This window comes from Rhinolophus hipposideros, assembly GCF_964194185.1.
Source record: "Rhinolophus hipposideros genome assembly, chromosome: 13".
Taxonomy (NCBI): Eukaryota; Metazoa; Chordata; class Mammalia; order Chiroptera; family Rhinolophidae; genus Rhinolophus; species Rhinolophus hipposideros.
In genome coordinates this window covers 1,246,758-1,274,265 of record NC_138059.1, presented here as the reverse complement: position 1 = coordinate 1,274,265, position 27,508 = coordinate 1,246,758, and the positions used below count along the sequence as shown (strand labels likewise).

Below are 27,508 nucleotides of genomic sequence, written 5' to 3'. Positions count from 1 at the left end.
TGCGCGCGTGTGTGCATTTTATCCGCCCCCCCCCCCGCGCCCTTATCTCGCTCCCCTCCCCCACAGCCGGCCCCCGCTCGCGCTCCCCTCGAATGTGTGATCGGGAAGCTGTATAAAGCCTGATGTAATCCGTAATGCGGTCTCTGGCTCCCGATTCGGGATCCAGTTTCAGAGAGCGAGCGATTGGGGAGCGCCGGCAGCCCGGCGGGGGAAGCAGCTCGCCGCCGCCCCTCCTCCTCCCCGCGGCCCTCGGCCTCCTCCTCCTCGCGCCGCCCCGCCCCCGGCTCGGCTCGGCTCGCCCCCCTCCCCCCTCAGGAAGGGGAAAAAAGGCGAGAGGAGCGGGGCAGGCGAGAGGAGCGGCGCGGCGGCCGGAGAGGGAGCGGCGGGCGCGGGCGGCGTTGGCGGCGGCCCCAGCGGAGCGAGCGCGGAGCCGGCGAGCCGGGGGCACAGTCGGCCGCGCCGCGTCCTGGCCGGGCCCGCGCGCCCCGCGTCGCCCGGAGCCGGGGCGAACGGACCTGCCGGGCGCCGGGGGGTCTCCAGCGGGCGGGGGGAGGGGAGGGGGCCTGCGCGCGCCGGCGGGGGCGCTCCAGGGGGCGTCCCGCTGGGCCTGGAGCGGGCCGGGGGCGGCGGCGGCGTGCGGAGCGCCCCCACTCCGGTCGGCCGCCGGCGACGCGGGGCGCTCCTGGGGCTTTGCAACTCGCCGGATCAAGTCCTCGCCGGCGTGGCCGCTGCTGCTGGAGAAGGTAAGGCAGCTGGGGCCGGGGGCCGGGGGCGCGGGGAGCGGGGGCGCAGCGGGGGGGCGGGGAGGAGCGGCGCCCGGACTTCCCAACTTCGCCGATTGGGGCTTCGCAGCTCCGAGGTTCGCGCTCGGAGCTCGGGAGTTTGGACCCCACCACCACCACCACCACCACCGCCGCCCCCTGGCTCCTCCAGCGGCGGCGACGGAATCTGGCAGGTCTCCGCGAGCCCACACCGCGACCCAGGATGTGGGAGAGGCCCCTGACACTGCTCACCTCCCCAGACCTACTGCACACAGCCTGGCCAGGCTGGCAGGCTGGGCTGGGGGAGGCGCCCCTGGCCATCACACGCACAGACCCAGGGCAGGCTGGCTAGGGAAGGCGTTCCCGTGATGTCCCCAACACATACAGAGAGCCCCAGCTGTGATCCCCACAGCCACACACAGACCCAGGTAGGCTGAGGAGACACCCTCGCGTGTCCCCCTTCCCCTAAATCACACCAACAGCCCCTACAGACATTTTGGAGGCTGAGGTGTCCTTCCCCCACGGACAGAGCCCCAAGGCTGCGCGAGAAGCCCCCGGATCCCCCTGGCAGCCCTCACCCATTGACCCGGTATGGTAGGTGGAGACTCCCCAGAGGTTCTCTTACCCCCACATTGGGAGAAGGACTACCCTAGCGACACACACACGCACATACAAACGCCCTGGCCGTTCCTTTCTCATATTCTTTTCCACTCGCTCAGATAGGCCGCGCGGATAAGCCGCTTCGAACTTTGGGTCGGCCCTGGGCCCTCTCCGCGCCCAGCATTGAGCCAGGCGCCGGGCGCTCCTCCGTCTCCATTCTCAGCGGGCAGAGGCCCCCGGCCCTCCGCTGCCACTGCGCTCGTTCGGAGCAGCCTAGAGGAATGGACATGGCCCCGCCGCCTCCCGGGGAGGCTGAGGGCTCTGGCTCGGCCAGGCACCCTGTCGCCCGGTCCTCGCGGCCCCCTGAGCAGGGCAGAGCGCACCTCGGGCCTGCCTTGGGAGGGAGCAGCGGAGCTGAAAATCGCTGTTCAGAGGCTGCCGCTGCGAGCCCAGGTCTCTCCGCGGAGCCGCGGCGGCTCCTACTGGGTCACTTCCTAGGCCGCCCAGAGAGAGCGCCCAGCCTGACACCCAGACCCCGGGCTCTGGGCACCCATCCCTTTTTACTTTTATTTTGGGCTTCCAAGTTTCCTGGACCGCAGGGACCCAGGGTGGAACCGCAAGAGTCCTATCCCACCCGTCCTCCAGGACCCTTTCCCTCCGCGCGCTCCCATCACGTCCCATTCCCCCGGGTCTGGGGCGAGGATTCCTTAGCCGCAACTCCCCACGAGTTGAAAGGTGTGAAGGCGTGTGGGTGGGCAGGGGGCGCGCACTCTCGCCCGCGAGGAGCCGCTTGGCTTCTGTGTTGGGGAGGGGGCTGGGAGGTCTGCGCTCCCACCCCACCCTCGGGATCCAAGGAAACCTACGGCGCCCTCCCCCACGGACACAAATACACGCCCCCTCGGAGCAAGAGCCTCCGCCCGGGACCAGCAGCAGCCGCGCGGGTGGGGGTGGGGGGACGCGAGGCTGGGGTCCCTTTTCACATCTTGGAGGTGATATACGATGTGTGGGGTCTGGGAAGGCGGCCATCGAGTCTTCTAGAGCCCTGAGCCATCACATTCCTTTGCGACCCCCGCAGCGGAGGAGGCAGCGAGGGAGGTAGAGGGAGGGAGCCGCTCCCTCCTGACCGCAGGCGGCAGCGAAACTCTGAGCCCGGACGCCCGGGTGCCGCGGGGTCCGGCTTTGAGAACCCTAGCAAGGTCAAGCAGGCGTAGGAGGGGGCGGCGGCTCCTGGGCGCGTCCCCGCCCGCGCGGAGTAGGAGCCTCGGGAGCGGGTGTGGACCGCCCGCGGAGGCAGCCCCCTGCACCCGGGTCCCTGGAAGCGGACATTGCGCGTGTTCGGGGATCCCGGAGCGCCCCGCGCCGGGCCCGGCGCCTTCCCTCCCGGCTCCACGGCTGCTCCTGGGCGCTGCTTTCAGACTTGTTGCGCCTGAATCTGGGGAGGCGGAGGCCGGCCCCGGAGCCCTGGAGCCCGGGAGCCCGGGCGGCGGGGACCGAGCCCCGAAGCGGGCGGGAATGCGCCAAGGAGGCGCGCGGCTCCGCGGACGGGCAGGGTGCGCGGGGCCCGAGCCGGGAGTTTGCCGCCTCGGATATTGGAGAAGGGCGCTTGTCGCCATCGCGCACCCGCGCGGGGGCGGATAAGGCGATTCGTTGCTCTGGGCATCACGCCGCACTCCCCCGGACCCGGGCCGGGCAGGGGACGCAGCCAAGTTGCCGAGCCCTTCCAGTCCCTTCCCTTGCCCGCAGACTGCGGCCCCTGGCGGACCTCGGTGGTCGCATCCGTGCAACCCGGGCGCGGGATACGCTGTCGGAGCCCTTCCGGCCCAGGCCCTCGTCCCGGGATCCAATGTACTGGGCCCACGGCATGCTGGGCCTGCGGAGTCCGGGCCGGCAAGGTCCCGAGGCAACTCGGGACCTGCGGACACGGCCGCGGCACCGGGCGAGCGGCCTGGGTTGCGGGCCGCCTCTCGTAGCCCCGCGGCTGGCCGGCCGGCCCCGCCTCCTGGAGCGGGCGCTGGGGGCCCCCGAGCCCGCCCCCTGGGGAAGTCTCCGGCTCCGGGTACGAGCCGCTGGCGCGGGGCTGCGGAGGCCGAGGGCGGAGGGCGGCGCGCTGCCTCGGATGCCCGGGAGAGGGCGCCCGCGCTCGCCCGCCGCCCCGCCCGCCCCTTCCGCCCCTTCCGTCTCTCCTCCGCGGCCTGTGGCGCTCGCCCCAGCGTGGGCAGCCCCAGCTGCTTGCCGGTCCCTCTGCTCCCCTGTCAAGTCCGGTCCCTCGCGGCTCAACCCAAGCCTCGGTCACCCATGTCTTCCCAAACTCTCCTGGCCCCGTGCATTGCGCACAGGCGTGAGGGAGCGTGTTTGTGTACATGTGTGCACGAGTACATGTGTGCCAGGCACGCACATGCGTGTCCGGCCACAGGCTGCGCGCATGTGTGTGCAGGCGTACAAACTGCCATATGTGTGTGCGTGGCGAGGCACAGGTCTTGTGTGAATGGCAGTGTTTAGTGGCACGGCGTTTTCCCTGAGGGCAGCTCCCGTGTCCAGGCTGTGTTGTCTGTGAGATGGACCACGGGGAGTGAAACTCCAGCCCCCCATGAAGACTCCAGAGCCTGGAGGGTTTTGTTAACTCCATCCGTGCCAGCAAACCCCCTCTTTCCTTTGTCCTCTGGTACCCTCCAGCCTCACTGCTGCAGCTGGGCCATGGGGCAGAGCTGTGATTTCTGGGTAAATGGAGGACTCCAGGATCCCTGTGCACAACCTGCGTGCACATACACACCAAACATGTGGGTGCCCACGTGTACACACTCTGGGGGTGCACTGCATGGTCCCCCCACCCGCAAGGCTGGTGGGAATATGGGAGCAAAGAGGCCCTGACAAGCTCTGTGAATGGGCTCAAGGGCTAGAGGACAGCCACCTGCAGGAGTCCAGAGGTGCTGCTCCTGAGAGGCCTCCACAAGGAAGTGGCAGCTCAACCGGGACCCACAGAGCAGTGGGTGGGGGGTGGCGGAAAAGGGGGCAGGAGGTTCATGGAGGGAACAGCCATGCAAAGGCCTGTGGCCGGTGAGAGTGCAGGTTTGAGGAGCAGACAGGAGTCGGAGAGGAGAGTGGCTGGCAGGACAGGGCTTCGGAGGGAGCCGGCACGGACCTCAGAGCCCCGTAGGCTTCGGGCTATGTCCTGGGGGCCATGGGAGGGTCTTAAACAGGAGCTGATGAACATGCCAGAGAAATGGTGGGTGCTCCTGGGGCAGCAGGATCGCAGGGGGCGGGATGCCCACGGGCCTGCCCTACCCATACCTGCACTGCACTGCACACTTTATTCATCCTAACAGAATGGTCACCTGCCCCCCCACCCCCCATCAGTGTGGCACACGAGCAGACGCACAGTGCAGCACATGTGCCCCATGAAGAAGAGGGAGGCAGGCAGAGCACAACAGTGAGCCACTGTCCAGATCTGGGCCCCTGCAGAGGTCCACCTCTGTGGGACGGCAGGCCTGGCAAGGCATGGGAGGACCCCTCCTCCCACCACTGCCCATTACAGTTACTGGGAAAAGTGAGGCCTGAGAGGGTAACAGCTTCATTGGGAACTCTGACGCCTGGAACTCAGTATAGTGCCGGTGACAGGGGTGTGAATCCCCTCCCCCACAGGAGACCCTAAAACCCATAGATGCAGCTAAAAGTAAACCCTGGGTGCAGATCTCGGTTCTGGCAGGAGATCTCACAGCACCTTCCTTGCACCTTCCCTGCACCTGTCTCCTCGGCTGTAGGTGGGGACGCTGTCGCTGTCTGGGGTACACAGGACTAGAGCTGGGGGTAAAGTACAAAGAGGCTCGGAAGGGGCCCTTATGTCCTGCTCTGCGCCCCCATCCCCACCCATCTTTTTCAGATGAACTCATTTCTATTAATTAAAAAAGTGGCAAGTGCTGGGGTTGGCACCAAAGGGTTAGAGTGCAAAAGGAGTCCCCTTCCACCCCAGACCCCAGGCCCCCCATCCTGTGTCACCCCGTTACTGGTGCCCTTGTCCTTCCAGAATGTTCTGTGCCTCCACAAGCACAATCCTGTGTCTCTGTCCTGTAAGTGGTTTAGACAAAGGGAAGTGTTCTGTGTGCCCATGGGCACCTGGCTCACCCCACCCCACCCCACCCCACCCCCCCATGTCATCTCACCCCCACGCCCATGGCCCCCAGCACCCTCCACCAGCCCCTCAGCAACCCTGTCGTCTTCATCGTTATGCTGGTCCCACCACCGTCTTCCTGCCCATGTGGCTCTGTGGGCGCCCTTGAGGGCTCCTTCAGATGGGGTCCCTGTGGCCTGCTTGGCCCTGGTGGGTCACTGTGGGATCCCAGCCCACCACTGCCAGAGGCCAGGAGAGGCCCCCAGGACAGGCGGCCAGAGTCGGGCTCTGAGGCTGGTTTGGGGGTGCTGACTTGGCTGAGAAGTGAGCTGAGGCTCCCTCAGGTGGTGAAGAGGCAGGGGAGTGGAGGGGAGGTGGGGACCCTGCGGTGAGGGGCAGCAGGGCCTTGGAGCTCTGCAGGGTCATACAGAGGTGGCGGGGCCCTGCCACTAAGCCAAACCTGGGTGGGGGTGGAGGGAGTACACAAAGCCCCTGGCCCCATCCCCGAAAGTCTGTCCGCCACCCATTAATACTGACTCACTCTCCCAGGGCCCAGAGCCCCCCACCCCGCCCACCCCCAGACCGACAGGAACTGCCCTCCTGCCTGGCAAGGTGACGTTGACCAGTGACTGGGTGATACTTGGGGTCCTTCTGCCCTGCCTGAGTGTGCCCTGAACCAGAGAGTGCCGCGTCTGGGGGGGTGTGCTGTGGAGGGCAAGTTTTCGCGAGGACCCAGTTTGGCTGGGGGCACATCCTGTCCCCTGAGGAATGTGTGACTTCAGAACCTGAGTGGAAAGGAGCAGGACTCGGTGAGAGGGAGAGAGCGTCCTCTGCCAGCGCACTGCCCTGTCCCCAGGCCGTACCTTCTTCTCCACAACAGCACACACACTCACAAACGTGCACACTGGCCACTCACAGACTGCATGTGCACACAATCCCACAGACACACTCGTCCTGGGACACTTACACTCGCTCCTACACTGTACGTACACACGCACACAGTCCTCCGTGCCCGCCCGTCCCAGCCGTGGGCTCCACAGTCCTGCCCTGGGTTGAGGCCAGCTGCCTACCCCATCGCCATCCAGAACGAGGGGTGGGGTTGATAGTGGCCCTGAGACCCAGCTCCACACTCCGTTGTTCCCCTCTTCTCAGCCATCCCTGACAGAGGCACTCCATGGGTGTTGGGAGGCCCAGGTTGGGGCCTGATCTCCAAGGGACAGCCTCCAGCTGGGGGGGCCTCCATTCCCCTGAAGACTGGGACAGCATGCCTGCCCTCCCTCCCTCTTAGAATGGTCAGTCCTGCACCATTCCTCCGGAGGGGACCTGGGTTCCATGACACACAGCCGTCCTCAGTAGTGCCTGTCTCTTCTCATCTCTGCCCATGCTGTCAGGACCTGGCTGTCTCTACCCACCAAGCCTGACCTGTCAGTGTGGCACATGAACAGTGTGGCGTCCTGCCCCCTGGGACCTCATCCCTCCCAGGGCAGCCCCAGGGCCCAGCCAAGTAGCCGGACCCCTTCCTGAAGGCTTCTTCCAACCTTGTCTCCATGCTTTCTCCATGTGACCTTGGGCAGGTGACCTTGGACGAGCCCCTCCTTTTGGGGACCTCAGATCCTGGTGTGGTGTGGTGTGTGGCTGGGAGCGTCTCGTGGGCTGGCAGCTGGGCAAGCACTGCAGCAGAGCATCTGTCTTAGGGCACCAAATGGGGGGACATGAGAGGAAAGCTCAATGACATGTGACACCCAGATTCCAGAAGCCTCCCCTCCTCCGGAGTCCCATGGGACTGATGCTATCACTGTCCCCACTTGGGGCTCTTTCCAGGGGAGCGTGTCTGCATGCGAGTGTATCATGTGCATGGCTGCAAGCATGTGTTGCACATAGAAATGCACGCATGTGCATGTCTGTGTGTGTGCACGTGCATGTGCATGCATTCTTGGGGTGCAGGACACAGTGGGAGCACCGGGAGGGCACATCCTCTCTTGGGAGTCCCTGTAGGCTTGGGGAGGCTTTCTCGGGCAGCGCCTTGCCCTGTGTCCTGAGATGAGTGAGTATGTGCCAGGCAGTGGCAGCAGAGGCAGCCCAACGGGGGGCACGGCTGAAGCAAAGGCCCAGGAGCTGGAGTGTCTTCAAGGCCTGCAGGTGGTTTGGGGTAACCAGGTCCTGGGCGAGAGGAGGTGTGATGAGGCTTAGAGCCTCCAAGGCCCGTCAGAGAGCTGGCCATTGACCCGGGGCCAGGTGGTCTGGGGCAATGGGTGGCAGCCGCTCAGGCTGTCTGCCTCCTTTGTGAAACAGAGGTGGTACCAAGCCGTCTGTGGGTGGGGGGGCAGGTGAGGGTCTGAGCAGGGCGGCCTGCGACAGCCGGCCCCGGACAAGGCCCCTCCCCACGGCCCCCAGTCTGTGGATGGGGGAGCAGGTGAGGGTCTGAGCAGGGCGGCCTGGGACAGCCAGCCCCGGACGAGGCCCCTCCCCACGGCCCCCAGTCTGTGGGTGGGGGGGCAGGTGAGGGTCTGAGCAGGGCGGCCTGGGACAGCCGGCCCCGGACAAGGCCCCTCCCCACGGCCCCCAGCAGTGTGCTTTCCGGTGGGTCTCCTCCTGGGCAGTTCTGTCTGGCTTCTGGCCAGATTCCCCCACGGCCCCTGGGCTCAGCAGGCAGGAGAAGGAGGCCCTCCGTGGGGCTAGGCCTGGCAGGTGTGGGGGGCTAGTGCACCTCTCAGGGGCCTGTTAGTAACCCAACCCTGCCCGGGATTCCCTGCCAGCTCCACGGGACACCTCATTGGTCCGCCCCCGTGTCTTTGCTGTGAGTGGAATAAGACCCGGGGGCTCCTTAGGGCCAGCCCAAGATGCCCCGCAGCCAGCCACAGTGGTCACTGGGCCATGGACGGCAGGCACTGAGGGTGGGGCTAGATAGTGGCCACGGGGAGGGAAGGCTGGCTCTCCCAGGACCCGCCTGGCTCTGTGCTCACAGAAGGAGGCCTGCCCAGCTTTCCTGACCTCTCCTCGTGGCCCCAAGCCCCTGAGACCACTCAGGGGTCCCTGTGTCAGGGGTCCCTGTGTCAGGGGTCCCTGCCGGAACTGCCTCTGCCTGCCAGGCTGCCCAGCCTGCCACAGCCAGGAGGCATCTGTGTGGCCCATGGGGCACCCTGAGCCGGGAGGGCAGGCTGCCATGGGCTGTGGTGGTCGGGTACCCCAGGTGGCCTCTCCTTGCTCTCCCAGCCCCCACCCACCCGCCCGCCAGCCCCTGGGCTGTCCTCAGTGCCATGGGTGCCCACCGCGCCCCTCCCCCAGTGCAGCCTTTTCCCAGGACACACAGGCAGGCACTGTTCAGAGGGCCAGGCAGGACAACAGAGTGCCTTTTGTGGCTGGTGTCTGGGGATGCCATTGGTGGCCTGGGGTGGGTGGGGAGGGCTTGTGGAGGCTGGGCCTGGGGAGGAGGCTCAGACGGCATGCACTGAGGTGAGGCTGGAGCACGAGGGGCAGCCCCAGCCCTGCCCTTCGTTGTCGGCAGGGAAACCGAGGCACCAGGGCTTCTGACTGGGGGGCAAGGGTACAGCAGTCTGCATGAGCGTGGATTCGTCTGGGACAGATGGGAAGTGGGCACAGCACCCTCGGCTGCTTGTGACTCTGTGAGCCGTGATGTGGGGTTGCTGCTCCCCCTGCCTCGTGGCGAGGCCGTGAGATGAACAAGGCGTGGGGTGGGGGTCTCAAAAGATCTCAGACCCATCCCTGGTGTGCGGTCAGCGGTCGGTAAATGACAGTTATTGTCACCCTTTCTCCTTAACATCACTCCCAGCTCCTCGTCCCTACCTGGCGTGGCTGGCACTCAGGTCCCCCACCTCCACTGTCACCCCCTCCTGTCTCTGGTAGCCTCCACCCGTCACCATGCTCACTGCGCCCACCCCTCACCTAAAGGCCACTCTGCAGGCTGTGGGAAGCCGTGTGGCAGGAACAGAGTGACACTGGCCAAAGGCATGGGGGCAGGACACCAGGAAGAATTTCCTGGAAGCAAGCGCAGTTTGGCCCTGAGAAGGTGAAAGGAGAGGCGGGTCCCCAGGGAGCTTGGGCGCTCATTATCCTTGGGAGCTTAAGAGGGGCCGTGGCCGTGGAAAGCTGCAATGACCCAGACCTGGGTATGGGGAACCAACCACCAGACAAGCAGCCTGTGGTTTGGGAGAGGAGACAGTCACCCTGTGAGAACTTATGGGTGAATGAGCAGTGACTCATGGACCCCCAGCCCCGGGGTCAGCACCCACCAGCCTCTTGCAGCCCTCACCTTTGGCGAGCAGGTGCGGAGAGTTCTGACCCCGCGGAGGCCTTGGTACTGGCTGTGGCCGAGGGGAGCCGACCCGCGGTGCCACGCACACAGGGCACCTGGGATGCAGCCTGCTGCCCACTCAGCCAGGACCTCCTCCTCTGAGGCCCTGCCGCGGGCTCCTCAGGGCTCCAGCCTGGCCTCTGGGCTCTCCCTGAATGGTCCTTTCCAGCAGGGCCTGCTGCCCCCCACATCCTTGTTAGGCTAAGCCTGGCTCTCCTCCTGCCGTGTGACCTTGGACAAACATGCTACACATGTATTCGCACACACTGACACGTGCATGCACACACATATACACACAAAGGCACATACATGGACATGCATGGACTTGCGCACACACGTGAGCACACACGTGTGCTCTCCCTACCTCAGGGAGGGCTCCCACCACCCGTCACCTACGTGCCCAAGCTGGAAGCCTGTTATCTCCATGATGCTGTCTCCTCTCTAACCGCCTTCCTGACCCAGATGCCACCTCCTCCCAGCTCTCCCCAGCTGCCCGCACCCCCCGCAGTCAGAGGGACCCTGCTCCCCAATCCTAAGACCCCTCCCAGGCACTGCCCCCTGCAGGAGACCACCCCAGGTGCCAACTGGGGTCAGGACCTCCTCTGCATGCCCCTACCCCATCTCGGATCCAATCGCCCAGGCCTGGAATAGACTCCACACTGGTCGCCACCCCACGGCTGCATGACCTGGGGCCTGACACTCATGTACCCCCAGCCCGCCCAGCTCTCTGCCCACCTGAGCCTGCCTCGGTGGTGAGAAGGCCCAGAGCGGCCTCTGAGCCGCTGACCCAAGGCCTTTCTGGAGGGTATCAGGCGAGCAGTTACTGGGGGTGAAGGAGCCTCAGCCCGCTGCAGGGGACCTGTGGGTCTGTTGGGGGCAGGGGAGTGGGGTGTGGGCAGGTGGAGGCTGAGTGACTGCTGGCAGTTGGAGGAACCGTCTGCACTGACAATCTGGGCCTCCAGCCCAGTTCTGCTCTGTGACCCAGCCAGAAGAGGCAGGGCTAGGTGCTCAGGGTCGTGGCTGGGACAGCCTCTGGCCAGCAGAGCCAGGGCATGACTGTGGTTCAAGTCAGAAACGTCCTACAGGGTGCCAGGAAGTCAGCTCAGTCCCACTGCTCCCCTCCCAGCCCTGGCTCCCTGGGGGCCTGGTGGTCTCCCCAGTGGGACCCCAGGGCTCCAAAGAACCCTGTATGAGAACCCCAGGAGTGGGCACTTGTAGGCTGTCTTCTGGCCCCAGGAGCCTGTTGGAGGCTCACTCCAGAGTCTTGGTCTCCGTTTGACAGGTGGGGAAACTGAGGCTGGGAGGCAAGGGACTTAATCGAGGTCACGCAGCCGTGAGGGGCAGCCGGAGTCCAGGCCTCCGAGCTCGGCCTGCGCAGCTCCCTGCTCCGTGTCCAAGGCCCACACAGCAAGGACGCTGGGAGGGGACTGCAGAGCAGTGGCCTATGTTGTGTCGCCGGCCAGCTGGGCCCAGGCAGCAAGAAGCAGCGAGTCCCTGTGGGCAGGTGGCTGGTGTGTGCACGGTCAGCAGAGTGGAGGCCCTGGCACCAGGAGGCCAGGCGGCTCTGGGCACTGGCTGCCGCTCTCCTCTCCTGGCCGGCCAGCTCAGCTGCTGCGGGTCGGGATACAAGCACTGGCCTGGGGGCCTCCATGTCCCGGCTCCCCACGGGCCCGAGTGGCCTTCCTGTCCCAGGATGTGTGCAGCAGGAGCAGGGAGTGATGCCAGTGGCACAAGGTTGGGGTCAGTCTGAGGCTTTAAATGTGGGGTCTCCAGCCCCCGCACTATGACCTTGGGTAAGTCCTTACCACTTCTGAGCCTCAGTTTTCCCATCCTGAAATAGGCGTGGGGGGTAATAGCTCCAGCTTCGCAAAGGAGGGGTCAGTGCAGGCCCTGCTGGACTCTGGCGGCTCCAGGACACTCTATGCCCCATCCCTCCCCACCTGAAGGTGCAGGGCCTGAGAGGGCAGGGGAGCACGGCTGGGAGTTGGGGGGCTGAGAGGCTGCAGTGACAGGTGGGGACCAAGGAGGAGGTGGGTGGATGTCTGTTACAGCCTAGGACCGGGGTCGGACCCCCACTCCCACACCTCTCAAAGAACTGGTCACTCCTGCTTTGAGGAGGGGTCTCTGCTACCGACCCTGGGCGAGGCTTAGAGGTGCTGCGGGACCGCCAGAGGCTGGGGGATGGCTGCAGTGACCGTGCTCCTCTGCTCCCTATGTCCCACTTCCCTTCTTGTCAGGTCTGCAGGGGGCACAGGAGAGGGGGAGGTCATAGAGAAAGGAGACTGAGGGGAGGGGAGGGCCGGGAGAGAGAGCCAGGCCTCCTTCCCCCCAGGGGCTCATAGACAGTTACGGAGGCCCACGGGGATGGGTGGCCACTATGGCCGAGACTGGGTGAGTGGGCAGGCAGCAGGCCCAGAGCCCTCAGGAGCTATGCCAGGCTGCTGGCAGGGTCCCCGTGGCCTGTGCCCTGGCCTGGCACTGCCCAACACACCCTGCTCAGGCCTGGGTAAAGGAGGAGTCTCCCGTCTCCCTGGCTGGGCCCCTGTAGGTGGACACACTAGAGGGTGGCTGATGGACAGGTGGACAGGGCAGGTGCCTGGGGGCAGTGGGTGGGCCTGTGTCAGCTGCCCAAAGCCCAGGGTGGGCAGTGCCCCAGTGTGCTCCCAGTCCCAGTCTCCCTGGGGGGCTCACACGTCTCCCATTCTGCTTTCTCTTTCAGCTACTGCCAGTGGCCACAGGCTGGTGGTAGGGCCCTGGACGTTAGGAGCCCCCGTCACCCTCTCGGTCGTCTGAAGTCCTTTCCTCCTGTCATCACTCAGAGACCCTGTCCTCTGGTCCCGGCCCCTGGCCTGGCCCACTCAACGCTGGACCCTGGCATGTCCAGGCGTGGCGGAAGCCTGCCTGCCCAGCCCGCGGAACCCCGGCGGCCCCGCGAGCTAGGATGAGGGGCCAGGCCCGCGCCCTGAGCCCCCGCTGGACCCTGGGCCCACTGCTGCTGCTGCTGCTGCTGGGACGCCAGGCGCGGGCGGCCTCGGGGGCCGACTCGGGGCCAGGGGCTGAGCCGTGTGCCACGGTGGTGCAGGGCAAGTTCTTTGGGTACTTCTCAGCGGCCGCCGTGTTCCCGGCCAACGCCTCACGCTGCTCCTGGACCCTGCGCAACCCGGACCCACGGCGCTACACGTTGTACCTGAAGGTGGCCAAAGCGCCCACGCCCTGTGGCGGCCCCAGCCGCGTCCGCACCTACCAATTCGACTCTTTCCTGGAGTCCACGCGCACCTACCTGGGCATGGAGAGCTTCGACGAGGTGCTGCGGCTGTGCGACCCAGCGGCACCGCTGGCCTTCCTGCAGGCCAGCAAGCAGTTCCTGCAGATACTACGCCAGCAGCCGCCCCTGGAGGCCGTCCCCGGGCCCCTGGGCCCCAGCCATGACTTCTCCGTGGAGTACCTGGTCGTGGGCAACCGCAACCCCAGCCGGGCCGCCTGCCAGATGTTATGCGGCTGGCTGGACGCCTGTCTGGCCGGCAGCCGCAGCTCGCACCCCTGCGGCATCATGCAGACCCCCTGTGCCTGCCTGGGCGGGGACACCAGCGACCCTGGCTCCAGCCCCTTGGTTCCCCGAGGGGACGTCTGCCTGAGGGACGGAGTGGCTGGTGGCCCTGAGAACTGCCTCACCAGCCTGACCCAGGACCGGGGCGGGGATGGCGCTCCAGGTAAGTGACAAGTGGGAGAGGACCCAGGGGTGGCTCTCTGGGCAGAGGGTCTTCTCTTAAGGGCTGACCTGGCCACCCACCCCCTGAGCACACCTTCAGGGAAGCCAGTGCGTAGAGACAAGCTAGCTACAGGTGCGCTGAGGACAGGTGGCCTGAGTGCTGGCCACTAGCCCCTAGGAACCGGTACGTGCCCAGGACATGGGAGGTGCCCAGTGAATGGAGAAAGGAAGGAATGAAGAACAGGTCTGATCTCCCTCTGGTGATGTGGTTTTAAATTCCTGGCTGGGAGCCTCCTTCCTTTTTCTCAGGCAGGACAATCTAACGGGCCAGCAGGCTGTTGTGGCCTGTGGCAGGTGGCGGGGTCTACAGGGGCCTCTTGGGATGCGTGCTGTGTGGAGAAAATGTGAGCAGACGGGTGTTCGGACGTGTGGTCGGGAGGTGACATTTGGGGATTGAGTGTGGTGTGGCCGTGGCAATCCTTTGTCCAGCAGTGCCTGCAGTGTGTTCCAGGTGCCATGGACAGGGCAGTGACAACCCACAACCCAGCCCCGCCCTCAGGGAGTTGTGGGGGTACGGGGGGCGGCAAGGAAGGGCCTCTGAGAGCATGTTGGGGACAGTACGAGGGAAAGGTCGCCAGTGCCTGAGGTCAGAGGTGCAGGAGAACCCCGCGGGTGTCAGGACGCACTGCAGGCCCAGGGCAAGGCAAAGGCTGGAAGTGGGCATGTGCTCGTGCCAGCAGAGGGGGCCGGGGCCTGCACAGGGGGACGCCCTTAGCGGGATGGGCCACGGGGTGGGGCTCCACAGGCAGTGGGGTCAGGAGGCACCCCCCACCCATTGCGGGACGCCCACAATGCCCTGGGAGCATCTGTGAGGCTGGGGCAGTGGCTGGCAGAGGGGCAGCTTGAGGTCAGCTGGAGACACCAGGCAGGCCGCTGAACACACGTGCCTGCATCAAGGGGCCAGGCCAGACTGTGTGTCCACGCTGAGCTGGTCACTGTGGGGCCAGATTACATTGTCCGCGGCCGCTGAGCTACTTCTCAGAATAACATCTTTAAAGGCATAAAATAAGCATGTGGGGTATAAAGGAACCCAGTTGCCCTGGAACCCAGTTCTATTCATGGCCCCTGGGGCCTGGATCCCAGGTTAAAGGCCTCTGTGAGTTGTGAGCAGAGCTGGAAAGGAGAGGGGGAGACGAGGGAGGTGATGGGCAGAACCTCCAAGAAGTGGGGGTAGGTGGGGTACCCAGGAAACCAGAAAATGCCCCATCAAAATGGGGAGACCTCAGTTGCGGCAGCCCCAGCAGTGGGGTAGGAGTCTGGGAGGGCTGACCTTGGGGCATGGCAAGGTGGAGGTCACTGTGACCTTGGCTTGGATAGCTTCTGAGGAGCAGGGAAGTGGGCGGGGCTGGTTTGAGAGTGAGGAAGGCACAGGAGAATGCACCCGCTCGGCCACTCCCCCGTGGTCCCCTGTCCCCGGGGCCACGGTTTCCTCCTCTGTGAAGTGCTGACTGCTTTTCAGAACCATGCTGTCACATCGGAGCTGATGGCCCTGGGGCCTGGCCCACGTTGGCACCCAGTATGTAAGAGCTGCTCTCTGTGAGCGTTGTGGACCAGTGGCCATGCTGGGAAATGCCCAGTCCTGCTCAGAGCCACTTGGAGACGCCAGAAGGAGAAGGTCAAGAGGACAGGGCTGGCATCCGTGCCAGAGTTTGTGTGCCGGATGGAGTTAGAGCCCCACTCCCCACGGAGCACCTACTTTGTGCCGTGCCGAGGCAGGAGCTGGGGTGCAAGGGGGCACAGGCCTGCTGGCCACAGTTGACTGGCTACCCGGCGAGCAGAAGGGTTGAGGGCACGGCTTTAAGCAGAACAGTGCTGTTATTTGAGCTGTAACTGCAGAAGGGTGTGGCCCAGAGGGGATTCGTCCAGGACAGGGAGCAGCCCCTGCAGGCCTCCAGGAGGGGGCTGACAGGAAGGAGGAGGGTCTGGGGGTGGAGCCCATGGACTTGCCCAAGCAAAGATGTGGGTGTGAAGAAAGGAGGTCGCCAGACCACTCTGGATTTCTGGCCTAGAATAAGGTCGTTCACCCAGGTATCCAGTGGGGAGGAACGGGCCAGGGAGGAAGGCCCAGAGCTCAGGGTGGGACTTGAGCATGAGATGCTCGTGGGTCATCCCGGTGGGAATGTCCTGTGAGCAGGACGATCGGGCGCAGGACCAGGTTAGGTCCAAGTCCCAACTCATTGACCCGGGGTGTCTCATCTGCTCTTTTATCTCCTCAGGCCCCTCATCTTTAAAATGGAAAGAGTAATACCTTCCTTCCTTGGTTGCTGGGAAGAATGAGAAGTGGGGTTACAGTTAGTGGTGACCCCAATGTGTTCATTGACTGGAGAGTTGGGGGGTAGAGACAGTGCAGGTACTGGCAGTTGGGTTGGGCAGTGGGGGCTTTCGTGGAGATTCTGAGGGGAGAGTGGCTGGTGGTGGGGACAGAAGAGGGTGGGGAGGTGTGCGTGTGGGTGCGTGTGGGTGAGTGTGTCCAGGCATCCACGCGCCTGAGTGTGCCCATGTATGTGTGCACGTGAGCGTGCATGTGTGCAGTACCTAGAGTCTGTGTGCGTGCGTGCATATGTGCACACGTGTATGCTTTGAGGCTGGGTTCCGTGCAGGGCCACCTTTGGTGATTTTGACCAAGCACAATGTCAGGGCCGTGGCAGGGACAGGTGGCCTTGTAGGAAGGCAGTTTGGAGAACATGTGAATAGGACTACTTGCGACGTGAAGGGGCCGCTGGTCTGCACTGGGCAGGAGGGAGGGATCACGTCATCCAGGCCCAGAGATGGCTGACCCCAGTGCCTGTGTCCTGGACGCAGACTGCTTCTGGGACCCGGGGCCTGAAATGATCTCAGTAGTTGTGATGGCAGCCATGTGTGGCATGTGTACGTTGTGCCCAAAGCATCCACAGATGCACTGGTGTGCTCTTCCCAGCAGCCCCTGAGGCTGGCTCTCCACCCAGGCACCCTGCTGCCACAGGTGTTCCCTGTCCAGGAACGCTCTTCCCCAGACCCCCCAGTCACCGCTCAGCCGTCCCTTCTCCGTGAGGCTCACCCGGATCGTGCTGGTTCAGGTGGAAAGAGCCCCAGCCCCAGCTCTCCACCCCACACGCTGTCTCCTTTCCTCTTTCCATCAAGGTATCTGTCACCTGCGAACACGCTGGATAACTTCCGGTATTGGTGGCGTTCCCTCCTCATTCTCTGTCCCTGCTAGGCAGGAGTGTTTGCCCACTCCCTGAAGTAGCCCCCAGTGTGTGCAACGGTACCTGGCACACCGCGAGTGCTCGTAAATGCTTGTTGAGTGGAATGAGGCATAGAGGCATTAAGACAGCGGCCAGGGACACGAAGCTGGTGAGGAGTAGGCTGACAGCAGAGCCATCTCTTGGCCACCTGCAGTCTCCCCTGCACTGAGCTCTGCTGCGAGGGTCCTGTGCACACGCGTGTGCATGGGGATGAGGCACGCCTGGACCAGAGAGGCCCAGCAATCATTCAGAAGACACATGGCAGAGCTGGGCCAGGCACCAGACTCCAGATCGTGCCCGCTGAGCTCTACGCCCAGTGAGCGTCACCGGCCTGGGGAGGCTGGGACAAACACGTCCCTTAGTCTCCTCCCCAGGAAGGCTGTGTGCCGCCAAGCCAGGGATCGAGCAGGCGGCCCAGGCCAGCCTGTGGCCCATTTACAGCCCTGCGCCCCGCCTGGCCTGTCCAAATGCCACATGGCCACATCACGCGTCCGCCTGGGCCCGCATTCCTCAGGCCAGAGCAACTGTTCCCTTGCCTCTCCGTGGCCGCCTGGCTGACCCTCGCAGGCGCACCCCCACCAGGGGTCTGTGCGTGTGTCCCTGTCCCAACGCCTCTCAGTGCATCTTTCTGCCTCTGGTGAGATGGGGCCATTTCTCTCAGGGGTTGTTTTAAATATTCATGTTTTAATTAAAGAATTTTATTGCAGAAGTGACATGTAAGATAATGAAAAAGCAGTGTCCTGGGGGCTGGAAGCACCTGTGTGTGTGTGTGTGTGTGTGTGTGTGTGTGTGTGTGTCCTGACTCTGTGTCTGCCCCCTTGGCTGCACAGGGTGCGGAATGGGGCTGAGCTAGAGCCTGAGCCTGTGAATGACGTCTGGGCGTGTGGGTCCAGAGGGCTGTGAGGCTGTCATGCTGGGCTCAGGGCCGTGACCCATCCAAGACCACACAGCTGCTGAGGGAGGGGCTGAGTCCCCACCCTGCCTCCAGGCCTGTCACCACTGAGCAGGTGGCCCCTGCCCTGATCCACACACCCCTGCAGGTGGAGAGGTCCCTCTGGAAGCAGTGTCTGCAGGGTGTGGAGAGAGGCTGGGCCTGGAGCGTGTGGGGGGAATTCCAAGCGGAAGGGCTACGACTTTGAGCCCTTCAGGGGGGTTGCACGGGGAGAATGGGAGGGGCCGCCCCTGCCAGGGACTTTGGTCTGATCATCTCAGCCAGGGGTGCGCTCTTTTTGCACAAGGACCACTTTAGAAAACTCTGGAAAACAAAGTGTCCACTGGCGACAAGGCTCACTCCAGATAGCAGGTTGTGGCCCCAGGACCATGATGTGTCACCCTGTGTCACCCACAGGTCCCCACATGAGGCAGTGACCCCATGCTGCCTGGCTGCCAGAGACCCTGCTTGGGTTCCATGTCCCAGAAAGGTGGGAGAAGGAATGTCAGCCGTAGGGTGGAGGCCCAGCGAAGGGAGGGGACTCACCCAGGTCACCCAGGCCCGAAGGGCAGAGCCAGGGTGGGACCTGGGCCTTCGTGCGTATAATAGGACACCATTCTTGACGGGGAGCATCTGCCTGAGGAGGACGAGAACCAAGGACAAAGCCAATGACCTTGCAGACAGGACCAAGTGAGCCAGATTGGCAAGCCTGTTTCCCGTCTGTGAAATGGGATGGGACAGGCCTGCTCACGTGGTCTCCACGAGGTTGAGGGAGATGCAGACACAGGTGTGGGCGGAGCTCTCCTTTTCCCCCTCACCTGGAGGGGGCCAGTGGCCGTGGGCGTGGCTCCCTCGGACCATCCTGAGGTCCCTTGTCACCTGCTACAGCTGGGCAGGCTGCTGCCATTCCTCCAGGCTGAGAGTGGGAGCTGCAGGCCCCCTGGAGGAAGGGCAATGCCAGGGCCTGCGGGGGCGGGGGGACAGGGTGGGGGGGCGGGGCAGGCGCTGTGGACCCGTGGTCTGGTGGAGGAGGGGTTTCCGGGAGCCGTCCTATCTCCTTTGGTCTCCACTTGCACATTCCTGCAGGAGGTTCAGAAGAGGAGCCTGGGTGCTCTGGGACAGGCCTTAAGTTGGTGAGGGTGGGGTGGGGGCCTTCACAGGAGCTGGACTGCGCAGTGGGTGCCTGGGGAGCCCTGTGGGAATGGCAGGTGCTTGGAGACCTGCTGGACTGGGGAGACCTCTGCTGGACGAGATGGAAAGTGCACAGTTCCCTCCAAACGGACGACCAAACACCCCAAAGCCCGGCAGGGGCAGGGCCTCCCCCAGCGCCCCCTTCGCAGCCAACTTGGGGCACAGGGGCCTGAGAGGTCACAGCCTCCAGGCGCCAGGGTGGGAAGGAGGCCAGTAGACCCCTCTTCGTGAGCCCTCTCTTCTGGGTGGCCAGGCTGCCTAGAGGCCATTAATTGGTTCTATTCATCCTGTAATGAGATGGAAATGAGGCTTCCACACAGAGGGGCATTGAGCTGGGTAAGAATGGCGGTTTCTTTCTGGGCCTGGAGGGGCGTCCCACCCCCGGCCTTGCCCACGCCTCTGCTGCCCCCTCGAAGCCCACCCAGCAGAGGACAGACTGAGCGCCTGCAGGCCCTGCGCTTCGGGCCTGGGAGTCCTTCCTGGGTGATTCCCCCGTCATGGACACACATTTATCAAGTGTCAGCTGTGCGGGGACACACATTAAAAATACAAACGATAACAAAAATAGCAGCTCTCATTTCCTGAGTGCTCATTAGTGGCGGGAGTGTGGCCAAGGTCGGGGCTCAGTCTGTGATGGGATCAGGGCTCAGTATATGCAGAGGATCGGGGATCCTGGCCCTGGATCAGAAGCCAGTCTGAGGAGAGGATCCAGCTCAGGATGTGACCAGGGTCATGGGCAGGCCTGGGGGCAGTCTGTCCTCTGAGCCCGTGGCCCCCCTTCTCCTCCTCTCCCCCACTGCATCCTCACCACCTGGGTCACCAAGGTAACCAGCCCTGAAATCGTGGGTGTTTTGGCAGCTGAGGCCTAACCTGAGTCTACCCTGAAAGACGGAGCTCTGCAGCAGTTGCCATGGGAACCGAGTGGCATCCTCCAATTAGCCTGGCTTGGACACCCTCTCTCTCCCACCCACCGCTGGTTTCCACGTCACTCAGGCTTCCGTGTGGGGGCTGGGCTGGGACAGCAAGGGGCAACAGGCAGGACATGCCCACCCTGACCCCACCAGGTCTGTGTCCCTAGACTCCGGATCTCTCTGTTCCTTTGTCTCGGTGTCACGGGATGTGGTGGCTTTAGTAGGTGAGACCACTGAGGCCTGGAACACTGGGGCCTGTGGTTGGTCACAGCAGGTGGCCTTAGTGGGGGGGGGGTGCAGGGGGAGCATTTGGAATGTCACCGTGGCTTCCAGTGCCCGCTCCTCTCCTTGCCAGCCCTCGGTGCCTTGGCCTCCCTTTCTGCACCTGTCAAATGGCCGTGGGTCTGGGCCGAGACCACCCGAGTGAAGGCATGTGAAGTGCAGCAGCAAAGGCCCACTCCGGGCAGCCTGCGCTGTCACACCTGCCCTGTCCTTGCAGGTGGACACGTGGAGGCCATGCTCGGGGCCCCCTTGGGCTGCTTCCATGGTAACTGCAATGTAAGACAAAAGGGTATTTATGTAGCATCCTCCATATTTATAGTTCAGACTCAGCGAAGCTCTTCGCCCCTCAGTGCCAGCTCCAGGGCAGACCCTCCTGGGCATGGCTTTACTCCCAGCCCCTGGCTGTCTGGGCCACGCCTCTTTGAGCCTGTTTCCTCCACTGTAAATGGGATAAAAATGCTGCCTCCTGGGGTGGAGGAGACTTGAGGTTCCTGTGTGCTGAGGTGCCTGGCACAGACAGGGCCACTGGGGGCAGGGGAGGGTCAGAACACCTCTGCCGAGATGCCGCCAGGAGGGCTGGCCTGGGAGTGGGGCACAGACAGATGCCTGTGCAATCCTGCTCAGCCTCTTCCTAGCTGGGGGCATGGGCACGCCTTCACCTGGGCTGCCTCAGTCTTCTCATCTGAACAGTGGGAGCAGAGAGGGCTCCCTGTGGTAACACGATGACTGCCAGATGAAGGCATCACGCCCAGACCCAGGAGGGGCTCAGAGCCAGGTCTCTGCACCCCAGAGGAAGGGTCTGTGTAAAGAGCAGCCCTGCCCCCGCTCTGTGGCTCTGGCAAGCCCCTCCCTGGGCCTCGCACACATGGGAGATGCATGTGAGTGACAGACAGAGCAGGGCCACACCCACCAACTGAGGGACAGCCACCTGGCTGGGCACAGACAGGAGGCATGGCTGCTATGTGCCCTTGGCAGAGGTGCCCTGCCTCTCTGGACGCCGCGGGAGGGTGCGCTCTGTGAGGGAAGGGAGAGGAGAAGGTTCCACAACAGGCCAGCCAGGCCAGCGTGGCACAGTGGGGAGGTTCTTGCCGGCCCGCGCCTGCCATTCCTTGGCCGCCGGCGCCCCCTGCTGTCGGTTCCCAGCACCTGCACAGGGGTGATGAGGCGGGAACTCGGGCGCCAGGGGAGTGCAGGTGCCCCTGCGGAGAACAGGTCCCGCCCAACCGGAGTCACTGGGACACTGAATTTGCTGCAAATCAAGGCGGGTTCTGTGGGGTCAACTCTGACCCCAGTGACCACGCCCACACCCGTCCTTTCTGAGCCTGTTCTTGCCATTTGGCCTCAGTCCTGGGACAATGCCACATATTCTCAGAAGAGGGGCGTGAGGTCAGGACGACGTATATGTGACCATCCCACAGCTGGTGGGTGGTGGGGCCACTATGTGAACTGTTTGGGGGCCCACCCTCTGGGATCTCCCGAAACCCTCATTCTCACCCGGCGGTGGGGTGCACTCCCGCAAGCCACAGGCAAGCCGAAGCTCCCAGATGCACTAGAGACCCTTCTCATGGGCGCTTTGCGACCTGCCCTTGACCAGCCTGGCACCCCTGCTGCAGCCTCGGGTGAGCAGGACTTGGGGGGCACTGGCCCAGCTCTAGGGCGGGCCCTGGGGCTGAACTTTGGCCATCCCCCCCCACCGCCGGTCTCCTGGCTGCCTCGATTGTGGCGCAGTTGTGTGCTTGTGCAGGCTGCCCACCACGGCAGAGTGCACCCCGGCCTGTGCTGCTGGGAGTGCGGGGGCCTGGGCGTCCCCCAGGACAAACAGGATGGCAGCGGCTCGAGTTCCTCGCAGTGGGAGCCACCTGGCAGCCTTAAGCATGGTGTTTGAACAGAAGGCCTGGACAAGCGGCCCCTTGGCCCATCAGTGCAGCCACCAGGCTCTGGCCCGGTGACCTCCCTGCTCCTCATCCCTCAGTGTCTTCCCAGTACTTTGAGGCTGTCCTGCTCAGTGTCCTTGTGGTACTAGAGTTACCAAGGGCTAACTGTTGGGGGGACAGGATGGAGGAAGATCCATGAGGGGCGGAAAGGGGGCAGCTGGGATCAGGGCAGGGGCGGCTGGAGGGGCCTGGAGGCCCAGGTAGAGGCCTTTGTCACCAGGCTCCGTCAGCAGCCAGTGGCCAGTTTTACCAGGTCTGGGGAGGTGTGGGGGAGCTCAGCCTGGCTGGGCCCTGAGTTTGAGGCCCCCCTGGGCCACCAGGTGTGGGACATTGGTCACCTGTGGTGTTCATACATGGGTGGGGGATGATGAAGAAACTGAGGCCCAGGGAACTGACTGAGAACCCCGGGAGGGCTTCCAGCAGGGCTAGAGGAGCTGTGCCCAGGAGTGAGACTTGTCAAAGGGCCCTCTCTGCCCTCACCCCATCTCTAGGGCCTTATAATGCAGCCGCTGAGGTGGGCATGGGTGTCATTCATTCATTCATTCATCCTTCAGACCCCTCCGGGGCTTCAGCTTGTCCCAGCCCCCACGCTAGGGACCTGGATTCAGAGCCAGGAGAGACCCTAGCACAGATGCCTGTGGACAGAGAGCCCAGAGTAGTGACCCCAGAGGGGATCAGAGGGAGTGGGGTGGGCACCGCACAGCCAGGGCTCTCCCTGGGCAGACCCTTCCCCTGCACCTCTGCCTCCCCACCCCCTGCCCCACGCAGGCCCACACTTGGCCGGCCAGCTGACCTCCGCTGTTGTGCTGGTTCCCAGGCTGGATCCCAGTTCGGGTCTCTCCACGTGGGCCGCTGTGGCCCCATCCCTGCCTGGGAGACCCTCCAGAGGTCACTCTCTGAAAGGCACCCTATCTCTTTGTCCCCACCCCTGGCTCTGACCCCTGCCCTCTGCTTCCCACCAGGTGGCTGGAAGCTGTGGTCGCTGTGGGGCGAGTGCACGCGTGACTGCGGAGGAGGGTTACAGACGCGGACGCGCACCTGCCTGCCTGCAGCGGGCAAGGCGGGCGGCGGCTGCGAGGGCGTGCTGGAGGAGGGCCGCCTGTGCAACCGCAAGGCCTGCGGCCGTGAGTGCGGGGTGGGCGGGGCGGCCAGTGGAGGGAAAGGTCTGGGGTGGGGCCAGGCCAGGTGAGGAAGGGGCGCGGGTGGGGGCCCGGTGGAGGGAATGGACTTGGTCTGGGCAGGATGGAGGCAGGAATCCAGGACTGGCCAGGTCAGGAGCGGAAGGGGGCACCCATGTCAGGGCCAGGCCAGGTGAGGGAGGAGGCGGAGAAGAAGGATGGCCTTGGCAAAGCCTGGAGAAGGCGGGCGGGTCCTGTGCTATGAGGGGCGGGTCCTGATGCGAGGGCCGGGCCACAGGGTAGAGCCTGGCCCAGGCCTGGTCCTGGGGCGGGGACCAGCCGAGGAAGAGGCCCAGGAGGAGAGGTGGGACGCAGAGGTAGGGGGGACTGCATGGGACTTTCTTCTCATCTGTGGATTGATCATTTTGGGGTGCTCGCTCCCTCCGCCCCCTAGTCCTGGCCAGACCTTCCTGCCCCAGGCCAATCCTGCCTCCAGAACGTGTTTCTCTAATAAGACTCCCTAATGACTTCATGTATATTTTAGCTGCTTCCATAAAGTTAAATCAAGTTATAATGAGACTGTCATTCTTTGGGTTGCTTATTTCCTTGATGAACTTTCCTGGGAGAGGAGCTCATCTTAAACGACTAGGGAGGGTGTGTGTGTGGGAGGGTGCAGGCCACAGGAGGCAGGGGAGCTGTGTGTGCTGAGCAGGGGAGGGCAGCAGCCACTCAAACGTGCTGCCCCGCAGGCGCAGACCCTGGAAGAAGGGAGGAAGAAGGGCGGGGCGGGGGAGATGACACCCACAGGAATGGGCCAGACAGGTTGGGGCCAGGTCGGGGTGCCCTGGTCCCAGGTTTCCCAATTGTCCAGTGGGGTCAAGCAGCCCCGGTGCTGCGAAGCCCCGCCCCACTCTGGGAGGGACAGAGGGACCCAGGGCCCAGAGCAAGGCTCTTGAGCGCCACAGCCCGGGCACTGACCTGAGCCTGCCCTGCAGCAGCCGGACGCAGCAGCTCCAGGAGCCAGTCCCTGAGGTCCACTGACGCTCGGCGGCGTGAGGAGCTCGGAGACGAGCTTCAGCAGTTTGGGTTCCCGTCCCCACAGACAGGTGAGCTGCAGGGGCGGATGGGAGTGACATGTGAGGACAAAAGTGCTGTAGAGTGGGGAAGGTCGGTTTCACGGGACTAGGTCTTTTGGCAAATATTTTAAGTTGTTAACTGCTAATTATAAGAAATAACATTGATGGCGTACTACAATTAGACTACTCTCTCTGGTGCCAGGCTCTCCTCTCGAGGCCAAATGGCTTTAGGGAAACTAGACCCCAGGGCCCCGGACAGGGGACAAGCAAGCCCAGCCCCATAGCCTAGCAGGGGAAGGGCAGGTCCTGAGATCAGCCCGGGTTCACTGGCCTCACCACGACCCCCTGCTGCTCAGCACCCGGCCCTCCTCCTGGGGGGTCCTCCTGAGGGTCTGACCGCAGCCCCAGCAGACAGGCAGCGGCAGGCCTGTGACGCTGTAGGTCTGGGCCCATAGGTGACCCTGCGGCGGAGGAGTGGTCCCCGTGGAGTGTGTGCTCCAGCACGTGCGGCGAGGGCTGGCAGACCCGCACGCGCTTCTGCGTGTCCTCCTCCTACAGCACGCAGTGCAGTGGGCCCCTGCGCGAGCAGCGGCTGTGCAACAACTCGGCGGTGTGTCCAGGTAGGCGGGCGCGGCGGGGCTGGGCGGCTGAGCGGGACAGCGGGGCGTTAGGGGGTGGGGCGGGGCAGCAGGAGCAGGAGCGGGACGTCCCAGGCGTGAGCACCCTGAGCACAGGTGGGGCAGCCAGACTCGGGCCAGGGCCCGGAGCCGGGGTATCAAGGTCCAGGGGTCGCAGAATTCAGCAGCGCCCTCCTGTCCCTCCGCAGTGCACGGTGCCTGGGACGAGTGGTCGCCCTGGAGCCTGTGCTCCAGCACGTGCGGCCGCGGCTTCCGGGATCGCACACGCACCTGCAGGCCCCCCCAGTTTGGAGGCAACCCCTGTGAGGGCCCCGAGAAGCAAACCAAGTTCTGCAATATCGCCCTGTGCCCTGGTAGGTGAGAGGGAGGGTGCTGCGGGCACATAGGGAGGGAGGGGATGGGGAAGGGTCCAGGGGGTCACTGGCCAGCCCCAGGAGTCCTGCTTTGCCCACCCAGAGACACGTGCTTGGGCACTCAGAGCTTGGAACCTCAGGCTATGATCAGGCTGGAGGTTGGAGGCCCTGGGGAATTCTCATCCATGTACCCTTGGTGCTGGGATGGTGGCCCCCAGGCCATTCACACTTGTGGCCCAGGCTTCATGGTGGGGTGGTGGCCCCTGGGGATGTTTATACTGCGTCCCAGGTGAGGTGTGGGACCCTGGGTGTTCACGCTGGTTCCTGTCCCCTTCCTCCCCTGGGCCGGGCAGTGGATGGAAACTGGAACGAGTGGTCAAGCTGGAGCACCTGCTCTGCCAGCTGCTCCCAGGGCCGGCAGCAGCGCACACGGGAGTGCAACGGGCCCTCGTACGGGGGTGCTGAGTGCCAGGGCCACTGGGTGGAGAGCAGAGACTGCTTCCTGCAGCAGTGCCCAGGTCAGTGCCGCACCTGGGGACTGTGGGTGGGGACCTGGCAGGCGTGAGCCATGGAGGAAGGGCAAGGCCCGTGGGGGCTAACGGTGGGCCCTGGGATGTGGCCACCGGGGCGTGGGGGGTGGTGGGAAGTGGAGGTAGTCCTGGGGGGGGGGGTCCTGGGGGACAGTGCATGTGAGACACTTGGTTTTCTGTATCAAGTTGACCTCTGCTTTCTCCATCTGTGGTCTCAATTTCTTTTCTCCTCATGGCTTCCTGCTCCTACCTCCTTGGTCCCCACGGTTCTGTGCGTCTGGCCCTCCCTGTTTTCTGCGTCGCCGTGGCCCTGTGTGTCTGCACTGCGGTGGCTCCTGGACCTGTGCCCTCCTCGTCCCCGGCCCTGTGCCTCCGTACCTGGCTTGCCCCACAGTGGATGGGAAGTGGCAGGCCTGGGCGTCGTGGGGCGGCTGCAGTGTCACGTGTGGGGGTGGCACGCAGCGACGGGAGCGTATCTGCTCAGGGCCCTTCTTTGGGGGAGCAGCCTGCCAGGGCCCTCAAGACGAGTTCCGCCAATGCAGTGCCCAGCGGTGTCCGGGTGAGTGTTCTCCCTTCCCCCACAGCTGGGCTCCAGGAGGGCACCCTGAGTAACTGGGTGGGCTTGGGGCTGAGCTGGCTGGGGAATGACTTCCTCTTGTGACGGTGGATGTCCTGGAGAATCTCAGCCCCCTGACCTTACTGCCAGCTCTTGGCACCCCTTCCCAGACCTTGCCCCCACTCACCATCTCTGACCCCTTGGCAGAGCCCCATGAGATCTGTGACGAGGACAACTTTGGCACTGTGATCTGGAAGGAGACCCCAGCAGGAGAGGTGGCTGCTGTCCGCTGTCCCCGGAACGCCACGGGTGAGGGCTGGCAGGCAGCGGTGTGGGGGGCTCCTGTCCTGTCCTCACAGAGCTGTGTGTGGGGCAGTGAGACGCCCACACAGGCTAGTCGCGAGGGGCTGTCGAGCATGGGGTGTGTCCCTTTCGGGTTCATGCCTCCTGTTGGGTAACAGGATTGTGGCGGTTCTCTATTGTCATTAGCACTGTGTCCTCACAGCGATGCCTTGTTCCCTGACCGTTTCCTGGCAGTAGGCGCTGGCTCACAGGTGTGCCTGTGTTTAATGCTGTCACTGCCTGGTTCCAATGGCCCCAAAGGCTGCCCAGTGTCTCCCACCATGGGTGGAGCTGAGGTGGGGGCCGAGGCTGTGGGCTCTGGATGGGGAAATGCTCTAGGAAAGGCCCCAGGCTGAACCTGAAGCCCCCCACTCCACCGAGCACTCTGCCCCCCGCGGGTGGGGGTTCCTGAAGGTTTGGCCTCTCCCAGGTCACTGCAGCAGCCGCTCAGAAATGTTCTGAAGGAAAGAAAGCTAGGAGGCCTGGCCCCCGTGCCAGAGGGAGGCTGTGGGCGAGTCTCTGCTTCTGGGGCTGAGGGTCCCATCCAGAGGGGCTCGGGCCCGGGAGTTGTGGGTGGGATTCCTGCACCAGACCTGGGTATCCAGCTGGGAAATAGGAGGCAGAGCTGCCCCCTGCCTCCCCAGGCCTCATCCTGCGACGCTGTGAGCTGGATGAGGAAGGCATCGCCTACTGGGAGCCCCCCACCTATATCCGCTGCGTCTCCATCGACTATCGAAACATCCAGATGATGGTGAGGACTGGTCCTGGGTCTCCCACCCAGCCTATCACTCCAGGGCACTCCTCTGCCCTATGTCTTTAGGCATAACCCTGTGTCCTCAGCGACATGCCCTGTGGACACAAGTCAGCGTTGGCCA

At 64.1% G+C, this 27,508-nt stretch overlaps 1 protein-coding gene across 3 annotated transcripts in view; it reads left to right on the top strand.

Annotated features, from left to right (window-relative positions):
- The first annotated feature begins 578 nt into the window (after positions 1 to 578).
- Positions 579 to 27,508, top strand: part of ADGRB1 (adhesion G protein-coupled receptor B1) — a 74,209-nt gene continuing 47,279 nt past the window's right edge. For all 3 annotated transcript variants that reach the window (XM_081069906.1, XM_081069905.1, XM_081069904.1), the window contains exons 1-10: positions 579 to 743; positions 12,498 to 13,488; positions 22,983 to 23,144; positions 24,134 to 24,244; positions 24,670 to 24,834; positions 25,041 to 25,205; positions 25,559 to 25,723; positions 26,130 to 26,294; positions 26,499 to 26,600; positions 27,278 to 27,384. In XM_081069906.1, coding sequence (XP_080926032.1) covers positions 12,720 to 13,488; positions 22,983 to 23,144; positions 24,134 to 24,244; positions 24,670 to 24,834; positions 25,041 to 25,205; positions 25,559 to 25,723; positions 26,130 to 26,294; positions 26,499 to 26,600; positions 27,278 to 27,384 — 1,911 coding nt within the window. In that variant the 5' untranslated portion in view covers positions 579 to 743; positions 12,498 to 12,719. The remainder of the gene's footprint in view (positions 744 to 12,497; positions 13,489 to 22,982; positions 23,145 to 24,133; positions 24,245 to 24,669; positions 24,835 to 25,040; positions 25,206 to 25,558; positions 25,724 to 26,129; positions 26,295 to 26,498; positions 26,601 to 27,277; positions 27,385 to 27,508) is intronic.